The 17,856-nt window shown below is 38.8% G+C and overlaps 1 protein-coding gene across 1 annotated transcript in view; it reads right to left on the bottom strand.

Annotated features, from left to right (window-relative positions):
- RNF20 (ring finger protein 20) overlaps positions 1 to 14,072 on the bottom strand; it is a 28,195-nt gene extending 14,123 nt beyond the window's left edge. Inside the window, exons 1-6 of the mRNA XM_069090622.1 lie at positions 13,949 to 14,072; positions 12,953 to 13,120; positions 8,992 to 9,159; positions 8,718 to 8,865; positions 8,404 to 8,586; positions 5,496 to 5,614 (exon numbers count right to left, since the gene is read on the bottom strand). Of these exons, the coding sequence (XP_068946723.1) occupies positions 5,496 to 5,614; positions 8,404 to 8,586; positions 8,718 to 8,865; positions 8,992 to 9,159; positions 12,953 to 13,081 (747 nt within the window). The 5' untranslated portion in view covers positions 13,082 to 13,120; positions 13,949 to 14,072. The remainder of the gene's footprint in view (positions 1 to 5,495; positions 5,615 to 8,403; positions 8,587 to 8,717; positions 8,866 to 8,991; positions 9,160 to 12,952; positions 13,121 to 13,948) is intronic.
- Between the last annotated feature and the right edge of the window lie 3,784 nt (positions 14,073 to 17,856).

Here is a 17,856-nt window from a genome sequence, read left to right as displayed (position 1 = left end):
AGCAAATGGAAGCTAATGACTTTATGAGAAATCAAGATGCTGTTAAACAGATCCAAACAAATGAAAGAATAGAAGGCAATGTGAAATATCTCATGGGAAAAACCACTGACCTGGAAAATAGATCCAGGAAAGATAATTTAAAAATTATTGGACTGCCTGAAAGCCATGACCAAAGTAAGAACCTAGAAAGCATCCTCCAGGAAGTTCTCAAAGAAAACTGCCCTGATGTTTTAGAACCAGAGGGCAAAAGAGAGGTTGAAAGAATCCACTGATCACCTCCTGAAAAAGATCCCAAAAAGAAAACTCCTAGGAATATTATAGCCAGGTTCCAGAATTCCCAGATTAAGGAGAGAATATTACAAGCAGAAAGGAAGAAACAATTTGAATATTGTGGAAACACAATCAGGATAACCCAGGATCTGGCAGCTTCTACACTGAGGGATCGAAGGGCTTGGAATGTGATATTCCGGAGGTCAAGGGAGCTGGGATTAAAACCAAGAGTCACCTACCCAGCAAAACTGAGTATCATGTTTCAGGGGAAAATACGGTCATTCAGTGGAATAGAGGACTTTCAAGCATTCTTGCTGAAAAAATCAGAGTTGAATAGAAAATTTGACATTCAGATACAAGAAGCAAGAGAAGCATGAGAAGGTAAACAGGGAAAAGAAATCATAAGGAACTTATCAAAGTTGAACTATTAACATTCCTACATTGAAAAACGATAATTGTAACTTATGAAACTTTTCTCAGTAGTTGAAGGGATTAGAAATATATATATATATATATGTACATATATATACATGTCTTTTTATGAGGGTATGCAGGCATACGAATACATATGTGAATGTGGGTATATACGTTTACAGGTATATATAGATAGAGGGCATGGGACCAATTTAACAGGAAGGGATGATACTTAAAAGGTGAAATTAAGAGGTGAGAGGAATATAATGAGAGAAGTTGGGGAGAGACAGATTGGGGCAAACTATCTCATACAGAAGAGGCAAGGGAAAATGGTTACAGTGGAGGGGAAGAATAGCAAGGCAAAAGGGAATGGGTCAACTTTATTCCTATTGAATCTGGCTTGAGGGAGGGAGGGAAATACACACTAAATAGGGGATCTCACCCTCCAGGAGAATAGGGGAGGAAGGGGATAAGAGGGGGGATGATGGAAGGGAGGGCAGGCTGGGAAGGAGTGAAGTTGGAAGCATCCACTTTTGAAAAGGGACAGGATCAAAGTAGAGAATAGAACAAGTGGGAGGTGGGATAGGAGGGAGGGAAATATAGTCAGTCTTTTACAATATATCTACTATGTTATTGTTTTGCATTAGCTGCACATGTACAACCTATACTGAACTGCTTGTCTCCCTAGTGGGGGTGGGTGGCAGGGTTTGAGGAAGGGAATGAATCTGGAATTGAAAGTTTTAAAATCAAATATTCAAATATATGTGTGTGTGTGTGTGTGTGTGTATACTATTATTAATACCATCTTACATGTAATTAAGAAATAAGATATACAGGCACTGAGGCATAGAGATCCACTGGAAAAGTCGAAATGGGTATAGGAGGAAATATGGGAGAGATCAGATTGGAGGTGGGAATATCCTGTGGGACTGCTGTTTTGGGGGGATGGGTGGGGGAAAAAACGGGGAGAAAATTTGTAACTCAAAATCTGGCAGAAACGAATGATGTAAATCAGAAGTTAATAAAGCATTTAAAAAAAAGTAAAAAAAAAAGAAGGAAAAGACTGAGTTTCACATTCCTAGGGATCATGCGCTGATCATCTTGCTCTAGGAAGCATCAAGTCAGTTACAAAAACATTCGCTATGTTTGGAATGGGAAATGAACAACAGGTAGAATACAGATGCTGTTTTTAGCCATCTAAATCTTAGGTTTTTGGTTCCATACTTTGACTATACTTCAAGGACTTTCCCCCTTCAAATCTACTTAATCATTTCTATAATTACTTTCCAGTTCTAGTATTTTCTAAGAAATGAAGCACAAGAATTTGCTTCACCCCATCCCAGGTAGAACTGATAGTTTTTACAAACCTTACCAGTCTGAAAACCAAAATAGATATTCATGGTGATAAAAAGGATTTCTAGGTTAGAACTTGTATATTAATATGTATATATTATATATAAAATGTGTGTATAAATATATATAAATACTTATGCATATATAAATACATGTGTATATATACACACATATACATATATATGAATGAATGTGACTATTATCATATAATATGACTTATTATATAATAGTAATAATTAATGATAATAGCTTATTTCTTTATTATTGTGAAGGACTTTCACACACAACATGGTCACTTGATAAGGGGAGATATTATTATCCCTATGAGAAACCAAAGGTTCAGAGTTTATGAATGAAGAAAAAGCATTTATTAAGCATTTACTCTGTGCCAGGAACTGTGTTAATTGCTGAGAATACAAATACAAGCAAGCATATTATACTCCAGCAGTTTACATTTTAGCAGAGGAAAATAACAGCTGTAGTATAGCTAGAGGTGAAAGCTGAGTAAGTCTGGCAGCACAGTCTGGAGGTGACCAGAAACTGGCAAGGTGACTTGGTCCAAGGCAAGAGGAAGTTAAACCCTGCCTAGCAGAGTCTAAGGCCACAGTGGCAAGAGCTCAAGTTTCATTAACTTTTGCCCATCACTGCAGCTGCTAAGTACAAACAGTTCTCACTTTACATATTGCATTGCACAAATTCAACTTTACATACAGAATTCTGAAAGAAATCTGCATTCCAAAAACACATCTATCATAATTTTACTGTACAGTACTAGAGAGTACAGTACTCTCCACTCCTGGCCCGTAGCTCAGGGCTCCCAACCCCCACCAAAAAAAAAAAAAAGAGAGAAAACCTAAAAAACAAAGCCTCCAAGTTAAATTGAACAGGGGTGTGCAGAGACCACCACTGCTGCCAGGTCCAGGGTTCAGCTTCAGGTCTCCAGCTCCTAGAGGAGACCTTTGCCCTACTCTGCCCACCCACTAGTGTCTGGGCCCTAAGTGTATGTCTTCCATCTGTCAGTGAGCAGATATCATATGTCTGTCCCCAATCCTGGCATGTTGCCCATCGTCCTATCTGTGTCTGTGTCCAACTCCCCAACTTTCACACACATGCTATTTCTCTCAGTCCTGCCCAGGCCCTCCTCCTGCTCTCACTCCTCTATCCCCAGTTCCTACATGTCCTTGAAACTTGTACTAGTTCCCCTTCCACGGGTACACAGCCTTCTTCCTGCCTCTCTCCCTCCTTCCTTACTCTACTTCTGCAGGCAAATTCACATTACATAAAAGTCACTTTATGTAGAGGTCTGCAGAAGGAATACTTACAGAAAATGAGAACTCTCTGTACTACAGCTGTGAATTCTGATTCTAAGTTTGGCAGTCTTTCAATTATAGTATTGTACCTTTCCATTTCAATTACAATTAGTTTATGATTTGGAATAGAACTGAAGACTCTTCCTATTGACAAATTTATTTGTTATCAATAAAAGAACTTTGTCCACAATATTCCAATTGAGGTAAAAAAAAAAAAAAGCACTGTATTCTAATACCCTATGGTGGTAAATTCCATTAAAGAGAAACATGGCAAAACCAAAAATGCTTTCCTTTTTAAAATTTTAAAATTACATAAATCTTTGGTATTTGGAAAGTACTTCACATGTTATCTCATTTGATCTGCACAATTCCACAGTAAGTACTATTATTATCACCATTTTACAGATAAGGAAACTAAGGCTGAGAAGGTGTTAAGTGAGCTTTTCCAGAGTCATACAGTTCGTATCTGGGCAGGATTTAAACTTAAGCCTTCATGAATCCAAATCCAAGACTCTAAATTAACATTACTTTAAAATCTTAGATAACTCAATTGAGCTACTTATCTTCCAAAGATATTTTTTCAAAATCTCAATTTTAATATAACTAATCAATATATTTAATATATAAACTACATATGTAAATATTTACTACACCACGTCTTCTCTAGATCTTTTCAGAATCAAGTATTTATTAATGTGCAGCAAACAAATGCACATAATGGTTTCATAAGTAGTTTATTTTAGAAGACAAAACGAAAAATTATTTAGTCATTACCTTCAAATAATTGCAATATATCTACTAATATTGTCCTCAAGTGAGGGATGGTGCCTTTGCCATATTAAGTCATGAAACTGTGCTTTATAAAAAGGTATTAGCCATTCATTTTCTTTTTTTTTTTTTGCCTTTTTTGGAGGGAAGTTGGGGTTAAGTAACTTGCCCAAGGTTACACGGCTAGTTTTTTTGTGTGGGTGTTAAGTGTCTGAGGCCGGAACCGAACTCGGGTCCTCCCAACTCCAGGGCCAGCACTTTACTTACTGTGCCACCTAGCCGCCCCTAGCCATTCACTTCCAATTAGATCAGAGAAAAGCAGGCAGATGAAAACATACATGACAAGTTTGGATAGACAGATAGAAAGGGAAATGGTAGGAGGAGCATCAGGCATGAGAGTAGAATTGAGTCCCCAAACAATTAACCTCACTATTACAAATAAAGATAATAAATAATCATTCCTACCCTTAAAAGAGCCCTTTTAGTTATCCCAAGAGTTTGAAAATATATTGTCTTACCTTAATATCCATTTTCTTACCTTAGCTCAAAACAAATGCAAGATGCACAAATTTAGAAATTCCACACCACAGGTTCACATACCCGACCTCTGCAGAGCATTCCAAGCTCATACTGGTCTGATCAGGCAAAGTCGGATGCATTCTAACTTGACTCTAATATAGTGATGTCATTTTGGTCCTACAACCACCAGCCATTATTATACTACCCCTCAGAGGAAAAGAGGGCACAGTTTATTGTCCCGTACTTAAAGGGAAGAATGGAAAAGTTAAGCAACCTGTCTGTAGACCACACTTACTTAGTCAGTTCAAGAACTGGAAAATAAAACCAAGAACTTTGCAATCCCAGCCCAGGAGTCTTTGTAGCTGAGTCAAAATCTATCACTGTAACACCTAGATTTGGCCATTTGATCTCTCTCATTTTGTAGGGGAGGAAGTCAAAGTCAGAAAGTTAACTAACTTAATCAATAGGAGTTGCTAAAACATCTGGGATGCATGTACTGGTTCAAGTCATTGCCTCACACTCCATGCTGAATCTCTCTATTTGTTACTTCCTCACTGTAAGTCCTCATATCTTCTTGGGTTTGTTTTGGAAATGCTGGGATTTTTTTTTTTTTTTGCTATTACCCTCAAACAAGGGTAAGAACTAGAACCCAGGTCTTCTGATTCCCACTCCAGAACTCTTTCCACTATACCAAAGGAATTCCCTTCCCTTTTGATTCTTCAGCCCTGGTTATATTCTTGTTAGACTAAGCCGCATACTCTTCCAACAATAACCTCCCTATTGTACAGTAATCAGTGTGACACACAGTATTCCACCAGATGAAGCACAGAAGAGAGCGCGGCTCTCTTTTCTGGCAGGTACCTCCTGAGACATGGTGCAGTGCTTTTCCTGAAGAAGGTCTGCCAATTCTTGAAGCCGGCCATTCTCATGGGACAAGAAGGAGTTCAGCTCCTGGACTGATTCCTCCATAACCAAAGCATCTGTGGAAACAAAAACAGATGAAGCATGTGAGTCGTTACTTAAGTAATGGTACAATCACATCATCTTAATGATTCCGATTCACTGCTATTAAGAACTCTACAGGTTACATATTCATGACTCTGAAGGACCACTTATATAGTTACTTCTGCCAGTAAGATTACAAGTCATTGGTGTCTTCTCATCCATATACAATTCCTCTCTTACTCCTATGTACAATTTTCTTTAAAAAAACAAACTTTATTTCCCCCATTACGTGTAAAAATATTTTTTAACATTTTTCTTTTAAGCTTTAAGTTCCAAATTCTATGCCTCTCTCCTGCCTAAGATGGTCAGCAATCTGATAAAAGTTATACATGTGTAATCATGTAAAATATTAGTATTTTATTATTAGTCATTTTGTGCAAGAAAACAAGAAAGAAAGGGGAAAATAGAATGTTTCATTCTGTATTCAGACTCCATCTGTTCTTTCTCTAAAGGAGGAAAGCATTTTTCATCATGAGTCCTAGAATAGCTAAGTCACTCACAATTTTTCATCAAACAAGTGCTGTTACTGTGTATAATGTTCTCCTGGTTCTGCTCACTTCACTTTTTATAAGTCCATGTAAATCTTCCCAAGTTTTTCAGAAATCTTACTACTTGTCAATTCTTATACTATATGCTACAAATTACAATCATATATCATAACGTGTTTAGTCATTCTTCAATTGACAGGTATCCCTTCAATTTCCAGTTCTTAGCCTGTACAACAAAAAGGGCTGCTACAAATATTTTTTATTTACAAATAGGTTCTTTTCCCTTTTTTGATCTCTTTGGGATACAGGTCTATGTTCAGAGCCCCCTGACTACTTAGATGTGTGTGCTCCCTTGATCCAGTGATGTATATAAAGTGTATAGAAATACTGCATTATTCAGAGAGTCAAGAGCCCTGTCTGTTGGTCTTTGTGCTAATTTCTCTGCTTGTATTTTCTGTTCGTATTTTCTCTAAGTTCAGGATACTGACCTTTCCCCTGAACTAGTGAATGTAAATGAAAGTAGGATTGTTAACCCCTTTAAAGATGTCTTTTCTTTATAAAGCAAATCAAAAGAACCTATGCTAGAAGGACATCCTGGGTGTGCTAGGGTGCTTGCTATTACAGCCTAGTAGTGGCATTGCTGGATCAAAGGGTATGCACAGCTTTAATAGCACTTTGGGCATAGCTCCAAAATGCTGTCCAGAATGCCAATTTTCCTACATCCCCTCCAACATTTATCATATTCTTTTTTTGCCATATTAGCCAATCTGACAGCTGTGAGGTAGCACCTCAAAGCTGTTTTAACCTGCATTTCTCTAATCAGTAATGATTTAGAGAATTTTTTCAAATGATTACAGATAGCTTTGATTTCTTTGAAGATTGCCTGTTCACATCCTTTGACCATTTAGCAATTAGAAAATAATTAATTCTGGGGGCAGACTAGGTGGCACAATGAATAAAGCACCAGCCCTGGAGTCAGGAGGACCTGAATTCAAATCCGGCCTCAGACATTTAATACAAAAAACTAGCCATGTGACCTTAGGCAAGTCACTTAACCCCAACTGCCTTCCAAAAAGCAAAAAGAAAAAAAATGAAAAAGAAAATAATTAGTATTCTTAAAAATCTCAGTTCTCGATATGAGACCTTTATCAGAGATATTTGCTATAAAATTTTTTTTTCTAGTTTTAAGCTTTCCTTCTAATTTACGGTTGTATTGGTTTTGTTTGTGCAAAAAGTTTTTCATCTTATACAATCAAAATTATCCACTTCACATTTTGTAATGCTCTCCATATATCTCGTTTGATCCTAAATTCTTCCTTTATCCATAGATCTCACAGGCAAACTATCCTATGTACATTTTTCATGCAACCATGCAACCAGTTGGAGGTCTTTCTCTATGTCTTAATATTCCTTGGGTGTTAGTGCAGCAAACTGAGTGGCTATCCAGCTGCTATCTCTCACCTCACTAAATGACTAACCCACATAAATTTAGATTATATCTTTCTTTAATTGCTTATGGTACTTTTTTCCTCTAAGTTATCATTGGCAACATATTAAAATCTATTCATGTGTGCCTTATTATCTCTCTCCATTGCCCTCTGGCTCACCAGCAAATTCTTTGTTATGTTCCATAATTTACAGTAATACAGCACCACTGGGAAAATACTGATGTTTAAAAAGATGTTTTATATTAGGAAATGGCTTGGGATCATTGAAATCATTGCACCATTTCCCAAATTCAATCTGGTCTAGTCTCTTTCTCCTCTTTAATAACAATAATAGCTAGCATTTATACAGTGTTTTAAAGTTTGCAAAACATTCTACAAGTACTATCTCTATATATCCTTAAAACAATCTTGAGATGTAGGTGCTATTATCATCATCCCTATTTTAGAGATGAGGAAACTGAGGCAGACAGGTTAAGTGACTTATCTAAGGTCACAGATCTAGTAAGTATCTGAGGTTGAATTTAAACTCAGCTCTTCTTGACTCCAGGTCCTAGGTGCCTCTATTTAACTCTGGGACCAGCTCATTATTCTTTTTCAAGTTCTTTTCCAAGACCGGCTAAGTCAATGTCATAAACTTGGCAGTATGGGTCCGTTTTAATTTGCAACCCCAGTCCCTACGTTCTTACCTCCTTAAATCAAAGTGAAAATTTGGGCAAAGGGATTTGAACATGAGTTTATACGTGTATGGACTTTGCATAAATGTGTGGAGGCATAATCAACACAAGAATGAAGATGCATTTCCATTACATCTCTCATGAACTGGCTCACCTCCACTGTTTAGCTTGCGAGACAGTACATCCACCTTTTCTTGCAGTTTGTCATAGACTGTTACTATCTGAGACACAGCTCGACGAGAAGACTCCACACGCTCCTGTAGCTGAGATTCCATCTCCTCACTGGTGCTGCTGGCCAAAGTGGCTAAGAAGGAGAAAGCTGGCTCCAGTCCCTCCCCTGAAGACAGAGAGAAAAGCAAAACAATCACTCAACTGGAAAGCATGAAATCCTCCTCTCCTCCTGAAATGCCAAGATTATACTGCTAAGAACATACAATAATTATGGCATGTCATTACAGAGTTACTCACCTCTCTCTCGGTCATCTTTGCGTTCCTGATTGCTATCTGAATCTGGTTCTGGTTCAGGAACTACGAGGGCTTTTCTTTCTGTGAGCAGGTCTCCTAAGCCTTGTTCCAGATCATAGCGTTTAAGGATGATGCGGATGTTTTCATCAAACTGGAAAAAAGAATATAACAGGAAAAAATAAGCTTTACTCTGGGGTTAGAGAGAATTCTAAGGAAAGCTACAATCCTCAAATTAGGAACCAAAGATAAAGAATAAGTAAGCAAATATAGAACCCACTTGGCTCCAATATCGGTTAACAATAAGTAAAGACGCGTCATCAGTGGCCTGCCGGCGCTCCAATTTCTCAATATGCTCACGCAGTTCATCTTCAATAGCCTGTCTCTGATCCAGCATCTCTGCCAGTTTACGATTTTTGGTCTGCAGCGTCCGGATGTCTAACTCCTCCTGCCAGAGAACATCAATCTTGTTAATGCCATTATAAAATCAATAAACAAATTAGGTGAGAGGCCAACTAGGACAATTTATTTTATTGTGTTTATATGTTATTTCTACTACAAAAGAAATAAATTTGTGCATAAAATTTCAAGCACTGAATCTCTTTAAAGTTTTCAATAGGGAAAGTAGTAAAAGAAAAGGGGGACAAAAAAGATGGGCTAATGAAATACAGGGACTATAGTATGAATAAAGAAAATAGCAATTTAAATACACCAAGGTTTCAAAATTATAAAATACACTATTCTTGGGGTAGTTAATACATGTGTGTGTGTACACACACACATATACATATGAATGAATACATAACACTTGGCAAACTTCAAAGTGATATATAACTGTTAGCTATATAATAACCTTCCAAGCAAAATCACCTAATAAAAACATCCCAAACATATTTCATTACCAAACAAATCCATTAACTGAGTTCCAAAACAGCCTTATACTAAGTATTCTTCTTCAACAAGTAGCACTATAGGAAAGTTTCCATATACACCAGGCATAAGGTATACCACGTATATTGCCAAATGCCAATACACCTCTCCATCACAGCTAATCCCATGGCCCACATCATCTTATTTTAGAATCTTCTCCCCCTACTTCCTTTTCAAATGGTTTTTACCACTTGTAACATTCCTTCAGGATAGCTCCTTAAATCCTTAACCTGTTTCCATCTGAGAAAGAATCTAGCTACCCTACAGAGAAGTTGTAAGGAATAATAAATAATTCTTAAGTGTGTATATTTGAACATATACACACACTCCACCAAAAACTGTTCCAGTATGGAAGTACTGGAATATACTATGGAAGTTAAAACTGAGTTCTTAAAGACTAGACCAGTAGAGTGTAAACTCTGCCAAGTAGGAAAAGCTTCAAGAAATAGTCCAATAACAAGACTACATGTCTATCATCTAAGGATCAAATAAGCTAAGCACAGAGATGTTCATCTCCAGAAAGGTGGCTGGCTAGCAGATCATTACTGCTGGTCACAATTCCCCTAAAGTATAGAAGAGCTGCACTCAGCCATCATAGGGCAGACATTGGAAAAATCTCAGACCTACAGAGTTCTATGGATATATTCATACACACATATATCTATATTGATATACATATAAAAATATACATACACAGTTAAAACTCTATCTTGCCACTACAAACTCAATTTCATTTTTTACTGCAACCCACAAAACTGAAAGACAGAAGATTTCTGTCAAAGATCACACATCTAGATCCTTGTCTTTCTTCTGTCTTCTCTGGAGGTGCACCCCTCCCTGATGCAGTCCACTTCAGTTCAATATAGTCAGTTCAACTGTATAACTTTACTACAATTTGAGGGAACTTGGGGGTACAATCTGTATAAAATACAGTTCCCTGAGAACTGAAAGTAAAGCACTGAGCAATTCCATCAAATACACCATTCTCATTCCTCTTTTAGACAACATCTCTTTCCCCCAGGCCTGGAATCTAAAAAGTCAGAAGAACAATAACAACTCCAGCATCCACCCTCTAGGCCAGAAAAGGACAATGGACATTAGCGCTCCAAATTACTTTAGGAACAACATTTTTTTTTTCTGGTAAAAAGAAACCCCTTATTAGCTGCTTATTAAAGTTGGGTTTTGGGGTTTTTTTTGGTGATCTGACTCACAAACTCAACTGGGTTCTATTTGCACATCCCCTGTACCACCTTTAGAAGTCCTGTTGTCTCCAGGAATTTAACTTTAGTCTATGCTCTCAAGACCAGATGCTGAATGCCTCTCCCAGTTTCTGTATACTAAACTGTTACCAGGTTACACATCTCATACTCTGTGGCAGGTTGAATACTAATTCCTGCAATTCTACACCATCCCTGACCCTCCACGTATCCCATTTCTTACTCATCTGCAGCTATTTCTCTCCTCCAAAAAACGAAAACTAAATAATTACCTACACTGTTTCTGGAGGCAAAGCCAAAATGGCAGAGTCTAGGCTGGGACTACCCACATTCCCTAAATTTTAAAATAAGACCTCAAATCAAATTTTGGAGTGGCAGAGTCATCAAACAGTAAGACAGAGACATTTTTCCAGACTAAGACAATTTAGGAGATCCACAGGAGAGGTCTGGAGCACTGGGGTGGGCACAGGTCCAGAGCATGGCAGAAACACTAGAAGTGGGTCTTAGAGGCAACCACAACAGCAGCAACAGCTGCTTCAGAAACTCTCAGCCCAGAGATGGTAAGGGAGTCAATAACTGGTCATTAAGAGATTACAAGGGGACCCTTCACTAGCACTGGGTACAGCTGGCAGTGACTAGCAATTCTCTTGCCCATAAGCAATTCTAGGTGGCAATTCCAGGGCAGAGAGGTGCACTTACGATTGGTCACAAGAGAACAGGGGCTCTGGTCAGAATTTCAGGGCCAAGAGAAGAACTAGCACATGTGGCTGACAGAGAGCAAGGGACCTGGGAAAAGCAGTAGTACTTGAGGACAACAGGGAAGCAAGGACCCTTCCTGGGTGAAGACCAGAGCACAGACCAGAGAAGATAATACTACCAAAAACTTGTAGACCCTCAGAACTAGCTCTGAAAACAGGAGTACTAAAAAGTCTGAAGCTTATAACAGTGCTTCCCCATCTCCAGGTAAGCAGGGTCTAAATTTAATATAAAGTTCAAAGTCAAGAAATCGTCTGGAAAAAAAAAAAGAACTTGACCATAAAATGCTACTATATTAGGGAAGACCAAGACATAAACTCAGAAGGTGACAACAATGCAAAAACACCAACAAACAAAGCCTCAAAGAAAAATGCTAACTGGACTCAAAACCAGCAAGAATTCCTGAAAGAAAAGTGTGGTAGGAAAAAAATGGGAAAAGAAACGGAAGCAATGAAAGAAAATAATGAAAAGATATTGAACAATTCAGTAAAAGAGGGACCAAAAAAAATTGTGAAGATAATAATATCTTTTAAGGTATTATTTAATATTAAGGTATTAGAATTGGGCAAGTGGAAGCTAATGACTCCATGGGCCTTTAAGAAACAATAAAACAAACTCAAAAGAATGAAAAAATGAGGAAAATGTGAAATATTTCATTGGAAAAACAACTGACCTGGAAAACATATCCAGGACAGATCATTTAATAATTACTGAACCACCTGAAAAGCATGATCAAAAAAAGAGCCTAGACATCATATTTCAAGAAACAGGATGGAGGGAAAGAGTAATCCTAAGTGTAAATATGAATAGGATGAGCTAAGCAATTTTTAAAAAGTGGATAAAAATGAATTAGAAACTAGAATTTAATAATATATTGTGTAAAAGAGACAGACTTAAAACAGAGAGATACAGGCAGAGTTAAAATAAAAGGCTGGTGCATAGTCCAGAAAGGCTTCAAATATAGGCTCAATAACTGACTATATTATAGGCCTGTCATGAAGGAACTAGCATAGCTAAATTTGGAGAGACTTAATCACCAGGTTGTCTCCAGGGTGAAAATCTGCTCTTCCTTCAAGGCTCATAACAAATACTCATTCTCATTACACATTATAACCCTCTCCCCCACCCTGAAAAAATTTCATCTTCCAGAGTCCTGTTGAGCTACTGCAGCTATTTGTGGAAAAGGCTTATTTTTCCTACTAGATTATAAGATCATGAACAAAAGCTGGCTTGCATTCACCTTTGTATGACACACAGTGGCTAGCACGTAATAAGTATTGAAAGTGTTTACCAGATAGAAATTACTTTGTACAGAAGGTGTGCATCTGGCATACATACCGTGGAAGACACACCCCCTAGTTTAATAGTTTCTACTGTGGTCCCTGAGTCTTCAACAGCAGCCTTCTTTTCCGGAGGTACAGAAGTACCAGGCTCCCCAGCAGCTCTCTTATTGCCGATTCCTGACATTTTGACCCAAATGATGATTGTCAACTTTTCTGGTTCTTCCTGAAAAGAGTGAATGAACATAAGATCTGCCTTGTACGTTAGGGACACTAGGACTCAGATGTGAGGAGGAAGGGAAGGAAGGGAAGGAGGGAGGGAGGAAGGGAAAGAGAGGTGTGCTTGGGGGCTTAAGCCCCAAAGACAACGTGAAAACCTTCCTTTGTTTCTCCCACTGACCTCTCCGGCTTGATCCCATAAATTCCACCACAACTTCGGAATGGTCTTGGAAAGGGGGGGTAGGGGGTGGGGCCTGAGCGGCTCAGAGGTCAGGTTACGCTTCAGGGGCTGCGGCTGGAGCTGTCCTAGGGCTCCCAAAGGGCTCCACTTGTGCGAGGGGGATCACAACAGCTTGAGCTGGTTTGATTTACCAAGAGGGAGGAGGCAACCTCGGGCACAGGGAGTGCTGGGCTTGGACACAAAGAAACCCGGGGAGGGGAGGTGGCTCGGGGAGCGGGGAAGAAGGACAGGGATTCTGGAGAAGAGGGGGTGACACTCCAGGGGGGAGGAATTCGGGAAGTGGGGCATGGACGTCCTCAGGGCTCGGAGTCCGGGGTGTGGGGACACACAGTGATCTCGAAGGCGACAACGAGGGGTCTGCTCGGTTCAAATGAGATCTCCGAGCTCCTGGCCCTACGCTGCATAAGCCGGTTACATGGTGACACCCACCAAAGAACCCTCCGGCGCGGGGGAATTAAAGCAATAGCCGGAAGTGCCGCCCTCCTTCCGGCGGGCCTCCTAAGCGGGGGTGAAGGGAGTGGTTAGAAGGGGGGGGGGGGGGGGGTCTCCTCCAAAGGCGATTCGGGATAAGACCTAGGGCAACAGATCACTTACCCCAGAGTGCCAGGGCCACTCTTCGGCCTCTCACCCCTGACCTGGGGCGGGGACAGAGCCAAACTTCCGGAGGCGGGACAGGATCCCGGAAGAAGGGAAAGAACCAAGATGTGCCCTTCCGCCCAGAAGCCAAGCTAGGCCTGGCGGAAGTGGCTTCTTTCACAGCAAACGCGCCCACGATAAAAAAGCGCTGGTCTCTCTTGCCTCTCTCTGCTCCTCTCGCTGAGCACCACTCCTCATTCAGAAGACCCGCCTCTTTGCACTCTCATTGGTGAACTTCAGACTGGGCAGTAAAAAGCTCTCTACCTATTGGCCGATGTGGTTGCCAATGCCTACCACTCCTCCACGAGACTAACGGGACACTAGGATGCGGAGCATGAAGAGGTTCCGATGGTGCAGATGGCTAGTGGGGATGGAGGAAGATGGACGGAAGGGGAGCTGGAGGGTGACAGCTTGGGGGAAAGAATTAAGGAGAATGAGTGCTGAAGGAGTGGATTTGTGACTAGGAAACTGAGACATTAATTGTGTGACCCTGGGTAAGTCACTTAAGTTTTCTGGGCCTCATTTTCCTCAACTGTAAAATTAGAGGGTTGTAATCAAAGACCTCCACGAGCATTGTTTGTTTAAAAGTTTGCATCTGTATTTCATTAAGGAAATAAGGTGCAAAGATCATACACAAAGACAAGGCTGGATTTATACCAGGAATGCAGGGATGGTTCAATATTAGGAAAACTACCGGTATGAGCATAATTGACCATATTAAAAACAAAAACAGCAAAAAAAAAAATATATATATATATATGACTAGTTTGATAGATACAGAAAAAGCTTTTGACAAAATACGACACTCATTCCTATTAAAAGCAGTAGAAAAGTATAGGAATAAGTGGAGCTTTTCTTAAAATGCTAAGTAGTATCTACCTAAAACCAGGAGCAAGCATTTCCAGTACGGTGAGATGTGAAGTAAGGATGCCCATTGTTAAGATTTTATTCAATATTATACTAGAAATGTGAGCTGTAGCATTAAGGCAAAAAGATGTTGTGAATAGATGTAGGCAACAAACAAAACTTTCATTTTTGCAGATATGGTAGTTTACTTAGAAAACCTTAGAGAGTAAAAAAAAAATATTAAAAACAATTAACTTCAGCAAAGTTGCAGGATATGAAATTAACCCACATCAATCATCAGCATTTCTATATATTACCAACAAAATCCAGAAAGAAGAGTTTGGAGAGATTCCATTTAAAATAGCAGCAGACAGTGTAAAATATTTGGAAGTCTACTTGCCAAGGCACATGCACAAGAACTACATGAGCATGACACAAAACACTCTTCATACAAATAAATACAGATCTGAGTAACAGGAGAAATGGTCATTTTTTATGCATAGGCCAAACCAATAAAATAAAAATCACAGTACAACCAAAATTATTTTATGTATTCTATGTCACACCAATCAACCCACAAAGAATTACTTTGTGGAATTAGGGAAAAAACTCATCTGGAGGAATTAAAGATCAAGAATATCAAGGGAAGGGGCAGCCAGGTGGCTCAGTGAGTAAGAGCACCGGCTCCAGTGTCGGGATGACCTGGATCAAATCCGGGCTCAGATACTCTGGAAATAACTGGCCGTGTAACCTTGAGCAAGTTACTTAACCCCTATTGCTTTAAAAAAAAAAAAAAAAGAATATCAAGGGAATTAATGGGAAAGGGGGGAGGTTGCAAAGGGGGCCTAGGAGTACCAGATCTCAAGCTATAATATAAATCTGTAATCATCTAAACAATTTGGTAAGAAATAGAGGGGCTGATCAGTGAAGTGGATTAGCTACACAATATACAGAAGCAAATAAGTACAGTGACCTGGTGTTTGATAAATCCAAAGATCCCAGGTCTTGGGGCAAGAACTCAGTATTTGACAAAAACTACTGGAAAAACTACAAAGTAGTCTGACAGAAACTAGCATAGGCCAGTATCTCACACTATGCCAAGATAAACTGAAAATGGGTGAATGTTTGGACATAAAGAGTGACATTATAAGCAAATTAGTGGATTAAGGAAGAAATTACCTGTCAGATCTATGTGTGAGAAATATGCTTAGTCTAGGAATAAATTATATTTGCTAGAAATCCAGGAAGGTTTTCATTACATTTATTTCACATTTATTCTTTCTGAATAAATGGGGAGCTCCCTTAATAGTGTATGTCAACTCAAACAATTGTGAGCCCTTTAATACTGTTTCCGTTAGAATTTCCTGCCTTGTTCTCCATTGGCTGGGTGCAAGCTCCCAAACTGCCCAAATCATGCTTCCCTCAAACAGCTCTTCAAGCATGTATACAAGCCTAAACCCCTACCTGATCAAAAGCCTGGCCCTGCTAGATCACAGCTCTGATTAGAACCAGTCACCTCTGACCCACATTCTGCTATCAGAAATAGGAGCACTTTTAATTATGTGGAAACAAAATTCCTCCCATCGTTTCCCACATATGGATAGGGGAAAAGTTCATGACCAAATAAAAGAAAGAGAGGTTCATAAGAGGTAAAATGGATAATTTTGATTACATGAAATTAAAAAGGTTTTGCATAAACAAAACCAACGTAGCTAAAATCAAAAGAAACAAGGAACTGAGGGAAAATCTTTGCAGCCAATGTCTCTAATAAATATTTCATACCCATACTATTTAGAAGTACTGAGTCAAATTTACAAGAAAGTTATTCCCCATTTGATAAAAAGTCAAAAGATATGAAGTCAGTTTTCAAAGGATGAAATCAAAGCTATTAAAAGCCACATTAAAAATGTTTTAAATCATTAATAGAGAAGTGCAAATTAGAACATTTCTGAGGTATCACCTCATATACATTAAATTGACTATGACAGAAAAAAAAAGGAAAATGACCTATTGGAGGGAATATGAAAAAATAGGTGCACTAATTTAATGTTGGTGGAGCCATGAACTAGTCCAACCATTCTGGAAAGCACCTTGGAACTATAACTGTGCATACCCTTTGATCCAGCAATATTGCTGCCAAGTCCATATCCTAAAGAGATCAAAGAAAAAGGAAAAGGACTCACACGTAAAGAAATATTTATAGCAGCTCTTTTTGTGGTGGCAAAGAATTGGAAGCCAAGGGGATGCCCATCAAATGAAGAATGGCTGAAGAAATTATGTTACATGAATATGATAGAATACTATTTTACTATAAGAAATTGTGAAAGTGATGGTTTTAGAAAAACCTGGGAAGTCTCTTATGAACTGATATAAAATGAAGTGAGCAGAACTAGAATAATTTATACAATAACAATATTGTAAAGATAGCAAACCTTGAAAGACTTAAAAACTCTGATTACCATAATAACCAAACAGAATTCCAAAGGACTCATAATGAAGCATACTATCCACCTCCAGAAGAGAGCTAATGAATTCAAACAAGTTGAAATATATTTACATTTCTTTCTCTTTTTTTGGGGGGGGGGACATGCCTAATGCAGGAATTTGATTTGCACAACTATACATATTTGTAATGAATTATGTTTTTCTTGCCTTCTCAATGGGTAAAGGAGAGCAAATTTGGAACTGAAAATTAAATTTTAAAAAATCAACCAAAGGAAGCTCAAAAAGAGCAGCAGAGTCAAAAATGTTGGAAGAGGACCAAGAGAGAGCAGAATTACAAAACCTCAGAGACAACAGTAAATTCAGAGGAGCTGGTGATCAACATTGTAAAATTCTGGACAGGGGTGAAAAAAGATAAGGATTGAGATAAAGCCATTAGATTTGGCAATTAAGAAATCACTGGTAACTTCTAGGAACAATAAATAGGGCATTTTTGTAGGAACATCAGTAGCATATATGAAAATGGGAGTCTGGAAAGGTAGGTTGGAGTTGAGGCTATGAAGAGTTTTAAATACCAA

This window comes from Petaurus breviceps, unplaced genomic scaffold (assembly GCF_028583685.1).
Source record: "Petaurus breviceps papuanus isolate PSGF00001 unplaced genomic scaffold, PetGlider_PUasm1.0 187, whole genome shotgun sequence".
Taxonomy (NCBI): Eukaryota; Metazoa; Chordata; class Mammalia; order Diprotodontia; family Petauridae; genus Petaurus; species Petaurus breviceps.
The sequence above is the reverse complement of the archived record's forward strand: the minus strand, read 5'-3'. Positions and strand labels throughout refer to the sequence as shown.